This window comes from Halyomorpha halys, unplaced genomic scaffold, assembly GCF_000696795.3.
Source record: "Halyomorpha halys isolate HHAL.00 unplaced genomic scaffold, Hhal_1.1 Scaffold802.1, whole genome shotgun sequence".
In the NCBI taxonomy this organism is placed as follows: domain Eukaryota; kingdom Metazoa; phylum Arthropoda; class Insecta; order Hemiptera; family Pentatomidae; genus Halyomorpha; species Halyomorpha halys.
In genome coordinates, this window is record NW_027106006.1 from 253,364 (window position 1) to 265,890 (window position 12,527).

The 12,527-nt window shown below is 32.9% G+C and overlaps 1 protein-coding gene across 3 annotated transcripts in view; it reads right to left on the reverse strand.

Moving 5' to 3' along the window:
- Positions 1 to 12,527, reverse strand: part of unc-5 — a 544,094-nt gene that overhangs the window by 100,401 nt on the left and 431,166 nt on the right. For 2 of the 3 annotated variants that reach the window (XM_014429462.3, XM_014429461.3), the window contains exon 7: positions 7,681 to 7,698. The exons of the other annotated variant lie outside the window; for it this stretch is intronic. In XM_014429462.3, the coding sequence (XP_014284948.1) occupies positions 7,681 to 7,698 (18 nt within the window). The remainder of the gene's footprint in view (positions 1 to 7,680; positions 7,699 to 12,527) is intronic. 3 annotated transcript variants of the gene reach the window in all.

Consider the following 12,527-nt stretch of genomic DNA (forward strand, 5'->3'; position numbering starts at 1 on the left):
ACTTTGGTTAGTTGTGATGTATGTTAAAGTTTTGAAAGGAAGAATGGTGGCAAAGATTAATGGATTTATTGGCTGCGAACCTTTGGGTTCGTCATGTTTTGTTATTGTTATCATCATATTTTTATTTAAATATATTTTTCATTTACAAACTTTTACATTTTTAGAAAGGCCTACTCCTATATAAGGTAAGGAGAAGGAATAGATTGCAGACATCCAATATCTGCTATCATCTTTATGCATTAACCATGAATGGTAGCTTTATGTATGTTACATGATTTCCACATACTAAATCTTCTCGAGAATAATTCAGGAGTACAGAAAAAATATACACTCAAGCAAAACCTGACAAATAAAATTCTTTCTTTTTTGATTGCTTTCATATTTCAACCAGTAGTAATTTTTTTTTTTTTTTTTTTTTTTGTGAAATACAAAAAATGTTGCAGTTCTCTCAAGAGGGAAAAAAAATGGAATTTACCCACCGAATAAGTGATGGTCATAAAGAAATGTTTTAAAAAAGTGTTTTCGGATATTGAAAACAGGGAAAATGCCACCAGCATGACAAACATTTCTGATGGTGTAAAAAAAAAAAAAATAAAAAAAATATAAAATGAAAAAACAACATTTTAAAAAAGCAATACGTGTGTTTAATGCCTTTAGTGGTATGCAGAAAACAAATGTGAAAGACGGAGGTGGTTGAGATATAAGGTTAGTTTGACAATTACCAAGAAGTACCGTGTTGAAAAAACTGAAAAAAAATCAAAAAAGTTATTAATAAATTGAATATGGGATGAGTGGGTTAGCTGCCAACAACAAGATGTTTCGTAGCATGCAATCTCACCATGGACACCAAATACGAGATATCTAGTAGTCTTATTCAACCTGCTACTAGTAGTAGTAGAGATATCTGGTAGTCTTATTTAATTATATACTAATTCGTATACAATATAAACGAATTTTATCGTAGCTGCTCAAATATGGTGGATAAACAAAGAAGAGACAACTCGTAGTTGGCTTACCAAGAAAGAACATAAACTACGAGTAATCTCGAAATCGGAGTTAACGTGTTGAGTGGTTCTATATCGATGTCATCAATATAGATCAATTTCACCTAATCTAATTGGATTAGGATTTTTAAAAAAAATAATTAAAGATTCAATAATTTAAAAGTCTTCTATCTTCAATTTAAAAAAACAATTTCTCTCCTGTAAACACAACGTTCATGGCGGGTATTAATACAATCTCGAGAATAGCAGGATGGGAAATGCTTCGAACACTAGAGACATCTCTACGATAACATTTTCAAATTATATTTCTTTCGAAACGTTTACATTAAATTAAGGACATATTCCTACTACGCGATAAATCTACGTTTGCTGCATTAGATAACCAAGGAAGTAAAAATATTTCCGATAGCTAATATAATTACATCAATAAGAAACAGTTGTATAATTTTCGGATAATTCTCTTGAAATAATAACTGAATCAAGCTATGTTGTGTAATTTTCGCTTCTGCATCCTATAAACAATACTTTGTAATACGTAATACAAATAATACGTTTCCTAATCCCTATTACTATGGCTGATCTGTTTGAAGAAACAGCCAAAGCCACCATCAAACATCATTAAGGCCTATCCTATCCTCGTTGTTTGGCAGCGGCGTACGATGATTGCGTTGTGCCAACTCAACCGAGCTTCCTCACTTAGCAATTATCCGAGACAATGCAAAGTAGGCTAGTGCAAACATCCATTGTACAGTGAGGATCCTTTATAACAGCCATTGCAGACAATAAGCTTTAACATTTCCTAAGCCCATTATCTAGCACTCTGTCAAGGTATAACGTAGCCGAATCAGATGAGGTTTGGGTATTGCTACAAAACTGCTTTCAGCAATACGGTCTTAATGGTCAAAATTCATTGTTGTCCGCATTAATTTTCCATTCACAAGAAATTGCTATATTCGGTATAAGTGGAATCATATAACAATTGCATCCAGGTAAAACAAATAATACATGTTCATGTATTTCGCAAGCTGATGAATGAATGAAAAATTATAACATTTATTCAGGAAAATTAGTGTTGCTTATGAAGGACTGTAAGGATCAGACGAAAACTTATTTTGCTTTCAGACAATTGTTCGTCAATTTTGAATTTTAAGGTAAAGTATTATTTTTTTTTCATTTTGGCGGGTCCTGTGGGTTTGAAGCTGTTGCCAACGAAATAAGGAGACAAATCTGCCTAGTTTTTACACATTGAAAATTTTTTCAAGTGGCGTTTGGAGTGAAATAAGTCTGCCTGGTGAGGATACCTGAGTACCTGATTGAACTATCATTGCGATGGTCGCCACAAGAGAACGATGTGTCCTTACTTCTCTATGTTCCTCCTTTTGGGAAGGATAATCTGAGCTGTGGCGTTTGCTTGTTTCCGCTCAACTTTTTTTACTAGAATTCGTAGTATTTTAGTACTTTCAATTTGTTCAGGCCACTTTTGCCCGAGTACTTTAATTTGATAAATGTATACTAATTAAATTCCAAACTCTATCTCCTCTCTTTACTTTCTTTTATTTTATCATTGATTTTTCTCCATACCATTTTTAATCATGCACTATTAAATTTCTGTAAATTTATTGCAATAGTGTAAAAAATCTAAAAGTAAGTTATTCTTAGCAGAGGTAATTCCTACCTACTGCACTAGCAATCTTTATGGATTTTAGATAACAGTGTCTGTTTAATTTATCTAGTATTACGTGCAGTGTATCTTGTTTTCTTCTTGCTTCACCTATTTCCACCTAGCATCAGTCTTTTCTATCTATCTTCACCTCTATTTCATTATCTCTACATATCATCTTCATCATTTTCACCTATCTGCGTATCTATCTTTTTAATCTGTACATATTCACCTCTGCCTATACCACACCTTTTCTTCTCACGTATCTTTATATTTCTATATTGCACATTATAATAAAAATAGTAATTAATTAGTACCAATAATAATTAAAACCAACAGTAACTTGTAATCACCACTTAAGTCTAGCATTGTAATTTATTAATGTTTTTTATTCACAGCTCTTTAGGTTAGTATTATTTTATAGTATTATATATCCAATTAGTATCTTTTAATTTTCATTTATTTTCTTATTAAATTCTTCTTCCATTGTGTCAACATATTTTTATCTTTCAAAGAAGTTTTCTTAAGATTTTTTTTCTGTTTAACCAAGCATCTTATCATTTATCATTTTCGTTGTAGTTTCTATATTCTATTTTACATATTCTATATTATTTATTTTTAAAATAAATGTTGTTTCAGTTTATTCTTTATTTCATCAATCATAGGGCATGTTCAGATTTTCCTTTTCTCTCCTCTCTCTCTTTCACCTATTATTTTTTCCCTCATTGTCTCGTCCATTTACAGGAGTATTTAAACTTATCCTCTACCAATACAGTTTTTAAAGCCCCAAATTAACTATCCGTGGAACCTAGCTTATTCTGAGGATGGTGTAAGGGCGCCATATATAGGACAACCAGGCAGTGACCCAACACAATTAGTACTTTTGCTGCAGAACTTTTGACTAAAGTATAGTAAATAATAATATTAATGATATCTTTGATCTCACTGATTATTAGTGTTTTTTATAATATCTGTATTCTTATAATAATATATTGCCTATCAGGCAAATATTTCTACCGAAATAGGAAAAAATCAACTTTTCACCAGAGTGTGAAAACAACATGCTCATGAAATTTGTTTCAAGAAAAATCGTAAATTATGTATTTAAAAAATATATTCTTCAAAGAATTAAATAAATATAATTTTCTTTACTATAAACAGAAATCAAGCAACCAGATTTATTTACAATCTTGGCTTTCTTAAAATTTCATATTTTTTAACTTAATTCGTTGCTTTATTAAAGAATCGTTTGATGTTATTATCCATTATTATATTGTATTAATTCAATAACTAAAACCTATCTAAAGCTGCCTTTAATTAGTATTGAACTGAAAAGCTATGTTTTGACAGCTAAAAGAGCAAATAGTACTAGAATATCTGGAACATCGATTTTTTAAGAATACAAATCGATTGCAGACCGACTGCTATTGTAAGTGGAGAAAGCATTCATTTTCACCCTTTTTCCGCAGCCAAAGAGGCAGTAATCACATTAGGTGGCAGCGGTCCAATGCAGGGGCTGGACAAGGACGGGCCCCGGCGGGTATTGAAGAGCCGCAGGATTCAGTTTCCACTCCCGCTGCCGTAGAATAAAACAATTACTATTGGGGGTTCGCAGCGGCATTGTGCGCCCCCAGGACTCGAGTGTGTAAATTATTGCCAACCCAGGAGCAATCGGCCGTAAAGGCGGGATAACGCGACGAGGGTGTGCGACTCCACTTCCTGCTTGTCTTCGGCGAGGGTCCTGGAAATTATCCTTCTGATTTAGTGCCTCCAGACGATCCCGGAGGGGGGGGGGATACTGGATGTTAAACGGTAGAAAAAATTGTCTTAAATAAACACATAAAAAGTAATAGTTTTTTTAAGAAGACAGAAAATAATAAATATTGAATTGTATATAGTATTACTGTAATCGGAAATATTATACGGAAAAGGTGCTTTTTATTTACGGAAAATATGAAAGAAGTATGATTTGAAATGTGTATGAAAGAAAATAGTTACTAAAATGCATAGACATATAAATAGGTATAACCAAATGGGCACATGATAACTTTACATCATGCAGCCATTTTATTTTCCTTTCTAGATGCACTAACATACATACATAGGTTAAATTCAAAAATCATTTCAAACACTTATAGCCCATGATTTTATTCATAAATTCATTATTCGTTAATGTCTTAATTTATTGCTTATTTAACATTCATATAACTCCTAAAATAATCATATTTCCCAGATCATCCGTAAATGTACTTAAACAATTCCTAAAATTATGTGATTCCATTCCTCAGAATACCCGCCGGCTCCTCCTCTATCGCTTTTCCCCACTTTGACTACGGTTCCTTGGTCTACGCAAGGCTATCTGCAGGTCTAGAGTTGTGACTGAAGAGTCTCATGAATTGCTTTGTAAGATTTATTTTCGGGTTTCCCAGTTGCTCTCATGTCTCCCATTGGTATACCGAGTTGAAGCGGCTCTGTCCAACCTCCCGAAGGCAATACCTCCTTGGTGTTTACCTATTCCAAATTTTAAAAATTAAAAACCGACCTATCTCCTCACTCTACGATCATCCATCTATTCATTAAACACCAGATCCCAACCAATCGAGTTATATATGCCTTCCCATAGAACCACCTCCTTTAGCAAATCCTTCGTCATATGTGCAAGCTCCTTCTGGAATTTTTTTCTTATCTCCATTCGTCAATCCTCATCCATCCTTACCTTTAGATATCACCTATTTCTTCACCTACTACATAACCACATCACTGTGAACCATCTATACATCCATTATTGATTACTATTACAAATCTACTTAAGATTTTTATGTTATATCAACATGTACACTGAAACTTTTTAAAATGTCCGCCAGACAACTAATCTTATTTTGTGAAAAATTATTTATTCTTACAGGACATTTGTCCCAGAATAAAATTATTTTTCATTTCATTCAAATATACGTATATTCTATACTTTTTTGTAATTAATTAATTTGATTGCAGAACCTCAGTGCTGGTGTCTCAAAATTTATTTTTAATTAATAAGCATTTTTATTTTAACTCTTTGCAAATTTAAATACCCTTATGTTTTCACTTTTTTTTATTAAAACCTGTAAATCAGCAAAAAAGTAACTCAGGAGGACAACAGGAGCTTGACAATAGACATGACGAAAGACATTGGAATTTACAAGACTTAATGTAATTCACATTCAGTAACACATTGGAAAAAAAGTTTACTGATAAAACTACTTTGTCTATGTTAGTTCTGTCCATCGAAATAAAGTCTTCTGTAGAGTGCTTCAACAGTCATATCCAATCCTTTGCTGAATGATAAGTCCTAGAGCCATCACAACTTTTTTGCACGAATATTCCAGGTTTCACAAACCTCTCTCTCTCCCCTCTTAGTTATTTTCAACGTTCTTAAAGAACTTTTAAGTAATTTATGAACGAAATGACTGTTTCCTAATGGAATTGAAGTGGCATGACGTCACTAGTACCCTCTGCTGTTAACAACATTAGCTCCAGTCCTATCCTCTTCCTCCAGGTACTGCGATGCCGTACCGCCTCGGACTAAACCAATTACCCAAGCAATTTTTGTTTCTTTTTTCCCTTTTTAATTCCCAGTTTAGCGTTCAAACGGGATGAAATAAGCTCCCATTTACCGAACGCGGGTATTTTTGTTTTTTTGGAAGGAGGGTTAGGGACCTCTTTTGTAAACTTGAAATAAAGTTTTTAAAATAAGGTTAAGCAAACGAAACGAATGTTTCAGCCTAATCTCCCCCAGGCATTTAGGTTCAAAACCACTTAGTAACATTACCTGAAAATCCTAATGAACATTTCAACAGAGTTAAAATTTTGTTCCTAATATTCAAAATGGCGCATTCCATTGTTCATGTTCATCCATATATAATAAATATTATAAATAAAGATGACAGAAAAATTACATTGCCAACTATAAGAAGACTATTAGAGGTAATAGCAGAACTTTTGGTTGATATTTGTAAAATACGATGACGATTAATCAATTTCGAGTTGCTACACAACAGTTTTTATATAATTTCAGTAAATTTGAAATGGATGTTGTTTAAAAAATAATTACGACTTTGTTATGAAAATAGTATTCCCAAAAATAAAAATCCATATCGAATCTACTTTCAATAATTCAATGATAAATTAAAAACCGTTCCACGTCTACGTTTCGTACAAAAAATACAGATATTTTAGTTTAAAAATTCAGTGAGTTATGATTGCAAAGTTGTAAATACAATTTTTAGTATTTTTATCCAAAATATTTTTCCGTTTAACTTCATAGGATTTGAATATTTATGTTTTACTTAGTGTACCGATATCATTATTTTTTGTTATTAATTTTACATTCCACTTTTATGAAGAAGCATTATTCTTATCTATTTTTTTTTTTTTTTCTTTTCAATCAAATATTTTTTGGGATTAAATATAAAAGAACCAAGTATTTTTTATTGTAACGATTTGCACGTTTCACCATCAAATCATCAATCTCCTCTGCTCATTAATAATACACTTCTGTGAAATAAACTACAATAGTACATAGTGTCATAAAAGTAGTACCGACACCCCTTTGATTAATGGAAAATACATTAAAATGTATGAAATACTATTTAGTAATAATTATAAATAGAATCTTGAAAGATAACTAAATGCACTAGAATATTATTTTAAATACAATTGTACCTCTCTAAAAGAAAGAATACTACAAAGAATACCGAAAACAATCAGTCCATGCATCACTAAATTCTAGGAAGGAAGAACGGAAAGTATCAAACGAAACAGGAGTAATGAGGAGAGAAGCAAACAAAAGGGATAATGAAGCCGGGTAACGAGTGATAGATAAAATATTAGTAAAACAAGTCAAACAAAGCAGTAAAGGAGCTAAAGTCAAACAATAGGGAGACAAATTAGATGACTTAGAAGACACCGAAGAAGGAAGATAAGAGGGAAAAAGAAGGCATGCAAACTGTCTAATTAACAAAGTATAAGTTCACTTACCAGATCCGAAGGTCCCATCTTGAGGAAAGCAAGGACAAACAGAAAATATAATGTTAGTCTGAGAAGTGTTTGCGTTGGGGAAATAATTGTTGGGATACCAACAAGGGCATTCATTCTTTCCAACAAAGACCGCCTCGTCCTCTTTGCATAGCTAACTCAGGAGAGGGCCTTTATAAATTGCTAAAGAGATCTACTCGTATTTAGTCTTTGCTCTTTTGTCTCTCACCCCGTAGTTAGGGCGCTGCAGTTTTATATTCTGTCAAGAAACATTATCACTGAATATATTATGAGCTCTGGGAGTTAAGAACCGTAACTTTGTTGTTTTTTTTTAACTAACATTGAGGGCATATGATGTAATTTAAAACACACAATGAATTTCTATATTCATACAGAGGTTGAATTACGTAACAATAATGAGCAGAAAGTGATTGCGATTAGCCATTACACATTACATTAGTTCAACTAATAATTGCAATGTCGGACCGAAATTACAATAAGGTAATTCAACAATTAGTTAAAATTATTGATAAAAACTTGTAATTTAAGTTCAACAGTTTCAAATTACAGTAATTGTGTAGTGGTTCCAACATTTTTGGCCAACACTGGTCCACAGTCCAAATATTACGAAATAATATCCCAGGTATAACTGGTGGAAATTAACATATAAAACCGTACATATGAACATTTCACTATCACAAACGGGCATGTATATCGGTTTTGTAACATGTTATAGTTGGTAAGGAATTATATTTATAATAGGTAAATTGAAAAATTATAATAGAATGCAAGAAGTATCATGTGTATTCGATGGATTACGCTAAATTAATCTGTCATGTAAAAATAAAACAATAACGAGAACTTCGGGCTTAATGCAAACTAAAATCGTAATTAAAATTTTTCAGACTTTAGTGTGATGAATCACTTCTTTTTCATTATTTTTTTTTCTTAAATGTGTTAATTTTTTTTTTATTAGTAACACATTTTCAAAAATTGGATTAGTAATATCATTATCCCCACCGTAGTCGGTTGATAAAACTCAAAAGGTACTGAACGTGTTTCACAGATGTTTAGTTTCTTTTAAAGTATACATTGCAGTAAAATGTAACTGATTCATAATTACTGCGCTACTCCGCCATTTCGTTATGCAAATGTTACTAATAATGGTTAGCATGTACTAACCGCGGTGGGATATTCCACTCTTAGTGAATATGCAGATTCCCTACGGATAGCTCCACGGGATATTATGTATTAGATTTAATCGTCGCAGCAGGCTGTGGAAGGCAAGGGAGCCATCTAGATAAGGGAATATTGCAGGGATGTTTGGACAGAGCCCTGCTACACACCGCTCGAGAATTATGCACAATTAGAATGCTCGGACAGTCCGGGCTACATCAGTCTCACCCGAATTAGCATTCTACCGTTCGTGAGCCGGTGTACCTCCGGAGTACTAGCTGTCATTATCCAAGCACTCTCTGCCCCCCACGGATCACGAATAATTAAATTCACCACCTGCAATAATAAATCATGATAAAATTGAAATAAGGAGGTTTTCTAACAAAAATATGTCAAAGCTGATTTTCTTTAATTAAAAACACTAACACTGATGTGATAATTTACAAATTGACTTATACAATTCAACCTTAACCGGATACATATGAACGTATTAAAAACGATCTCATTACAAATGCCATGGATACGCTCATACTCTAATTTGAACAACAGCCACGAATACTCTCCCCCCCCACCAAAAAAAAAAAATAGAAAAGCACATGAACTAGAGTACGAATCCAACGCTAAGGAAGAGACCGCTGACTATGTCCGATCTCTACCTGACTTACCTACCTTTGCCACTCTCGGTATTTAATTCAAAGCTCATTTGACCATAAATTAAAAAAAATAAAAATTACATTGTGAAAATAGTACTTCTTTGAAAAGTTCTAAACACAAGATCCTTTATGAAGTAGAGTATTTATTTTTATAAATTTTACATATATCTGAATTTTTTTTTAAACTATCTTTTATTATTCAAAGTAAATTGATGATTTCACCAACGGCGACTACCAGGCCATCCTTATTACAATGAGCGACCAGGAGTCGAGGATCCTGATCCCGAAAGGTAAGAGACAGTCTTTTGGATACAGCTTCAAAGAAGATTATATTTAACAAGCTACAACAGATCACAGAAGGTGAAGGAGGCCTCTGTAGGAAACCAATATTGGTTTTGCAATGCAAAATCTGCTATCACCTGGATGCTGGAGACGGCTCGGATGGCGATCGCTGGGAAGAGATTGAAGCACGAAGTGTTATTACGCCATCATCGAACACCTTCAATGCAACAAGATGGAGCTGCATTTTGAATACACCTAAGGAAATGGGTGTGCCTACGAATCTTATACAGATCATAAAAGGGACTCTTTTAAGGACAAGACCTTGATACATTCCAAAGAGGATGGGCAGAGGAACCTCAATGTGATTGGAGGGGACCGCAGGGTTTAGTGTTGGGACCTCCACTGTGGAACTTTGTGAACGAAGGTGTCCTACACAAGAAAATACAAAGAGACCCTTAGGGCTTCCAAGAATATTTTAATTATTTGAAATTGGCTGCCATCCATGTGACTTCAGCTGGCGGATGACAAGACGGAGGCCCTTCTAATCAGTAGCAGGAAAAAGAGGGACTCTGCCAGTAGAAAAGCAAGAAATTTGTTCTCAGATTTTAAGTACCCAGGGGTTAGATTCCCTTAGATATGGTATAGTGGGTAGCAATCCCACACACAGATAGGGAGGGGCTTACCTGCGTCTTTTGAAGATTTCTACGTCCCATCGTTAAAAAACGACTCATGTATTTAAACCTATATATATATATATATCCATATATAGCAACATCTCGTTTGATAGATAGAATCTATGTATTCCCATGTGTACGATCTGAAAACAACGTTGAGATCCCTCAAACACTACTGGTCGTTGAGCACACCTGTAAACGCAAACTGAAAAATGATTTATTCCGAGAAACCTTCTGTTTTCGTGGAGCTGAACAAAATAAAATATTTATTGCGAAATAATGGACGAAGGGGATTAGATTCGAGCCATCAAAAAATCATTTCCTAGCTCCAGGCCTAATTCTTTTTTCTTTTTTTACCGAATAATGCTTTCATAAAATTCGTTTTAGGTTTATACTGAATAAATATTCAATATATAGATTTTAACTCGTTTTTATCTTTTTTTACTGTTATTGAATTTTAAATAATAATAATTAAAAAATTTTCTTTGACATTTTATTCTTATTTAATGTTTTATATTATTTTTTTTTAATTATGTATATTATTAATTTAAAGGATAATTATTACTGTGAGGAAAACATCAACATGAATAAATATATCAGGGTCCGAATTCCGGATTGAAACCTTACAATATTTCCATCTTCGACATCTAATATAAAATAATAATTTAATTCTAAGGACAGTAAATAACAAAAAAAAAATTACAAATATCTTTTTGTTAAAAAAAGGAAGTTAAAATACCATGAAAACGTTAAATAGGCACTACGAATAACCCGAATACTATTTTTTAAGGACGTCCGTCTGGGATATCTAAAATAACAATGTATAGAAGAATATTTATTTTTATTGTTCTCATTTAATGTTGGCTTAATTAATTAAGATTTGCTATAGATGTTATTTCAGAAAATGTTTATTTATTCATAAATAATAATATAAATAATTTTGCTGATATTTTACAATATCTATTTATATTATGTCACTTATTTTGTTTATATTTAGTTCCATCCATAGAGGGATTAAATGGAAATTCGGCTTAATGAATCTCTCTACAAATGGAACTTACTAATTCATAAAAAAATTCTCAAGGTCAGTGGTTTAGAAAAAGTTGTCTTAAAGCCGGAGTGGAATACATTAACGATATTCCAGTAATATATTCCTAAATTATGAACCGCCAACGCAAACGATAGGGGACGAAATTCCCGAGTCCCGTTAAAACATACAAAGATTCGTGAGGCGCCATTCCCGAAATAATCTGTAAAATATTGGATTTCTCTATTTAGTGCTTAATGGATGCAGTAAGTCTCCATTGATTCCCTGGGCTAAGAGGCGTACCGAAATAGAAACGCTATATCTTGAGCAGTTGCTTTTAAGCCACTTAACTTATCAAACTGTTAATGGAATCGAGCTGTAGTCTAAATCGGGGGTGAAATTAAAAAAAATATCCCACGGACATTGGTGCTTTTAGGCCTGGGGTTCTGGCTCTTCTTTAGCCCTGTTTATCTGGATTATTTTTGTTTTCTTTTTTTTTTTTCTTATTCTGGAGAACACACTTGACTTTGAGTGACTGAGGGGGCTGGGAGGACCAAGAACAGATGTCGGCGTACTCACAGTGCCATCTTGGCTATGGACCATGAAGGCGAAAGAGATTTGAACCAACTGCGATAAAGGAAAGAAAAAAATAAATATTTAATACATCGAGGTAGTTTGATTGTGCGAGTTTAATACAGTCATTCAAATTTAAAGCCTTTTGCACATATTGATTCACATTCATTCAATCTGTAATCAGTTCTCTTTAAGTTCGAATGTCATCTTCTTTTGACAATTAAGATAAACAACTTAGACATAAGCAAAGCCGTTAATGTTAGTTAGCAGTTAAAACTACTACTGATAATTTCGAATAATATCTAAAAATAAATATTATTGCCATTTAATTAAAAAGCTAGTTCCTTTATTACGACTTTATAATTTATTAATGTATAAACCGATGGACATCGAAAAGTTTAGTTCAGAATCGGGAAGAAGAAATCCTGTAAGAACTAAAATGGTTTAAAAAAAGTAAGCTAATAA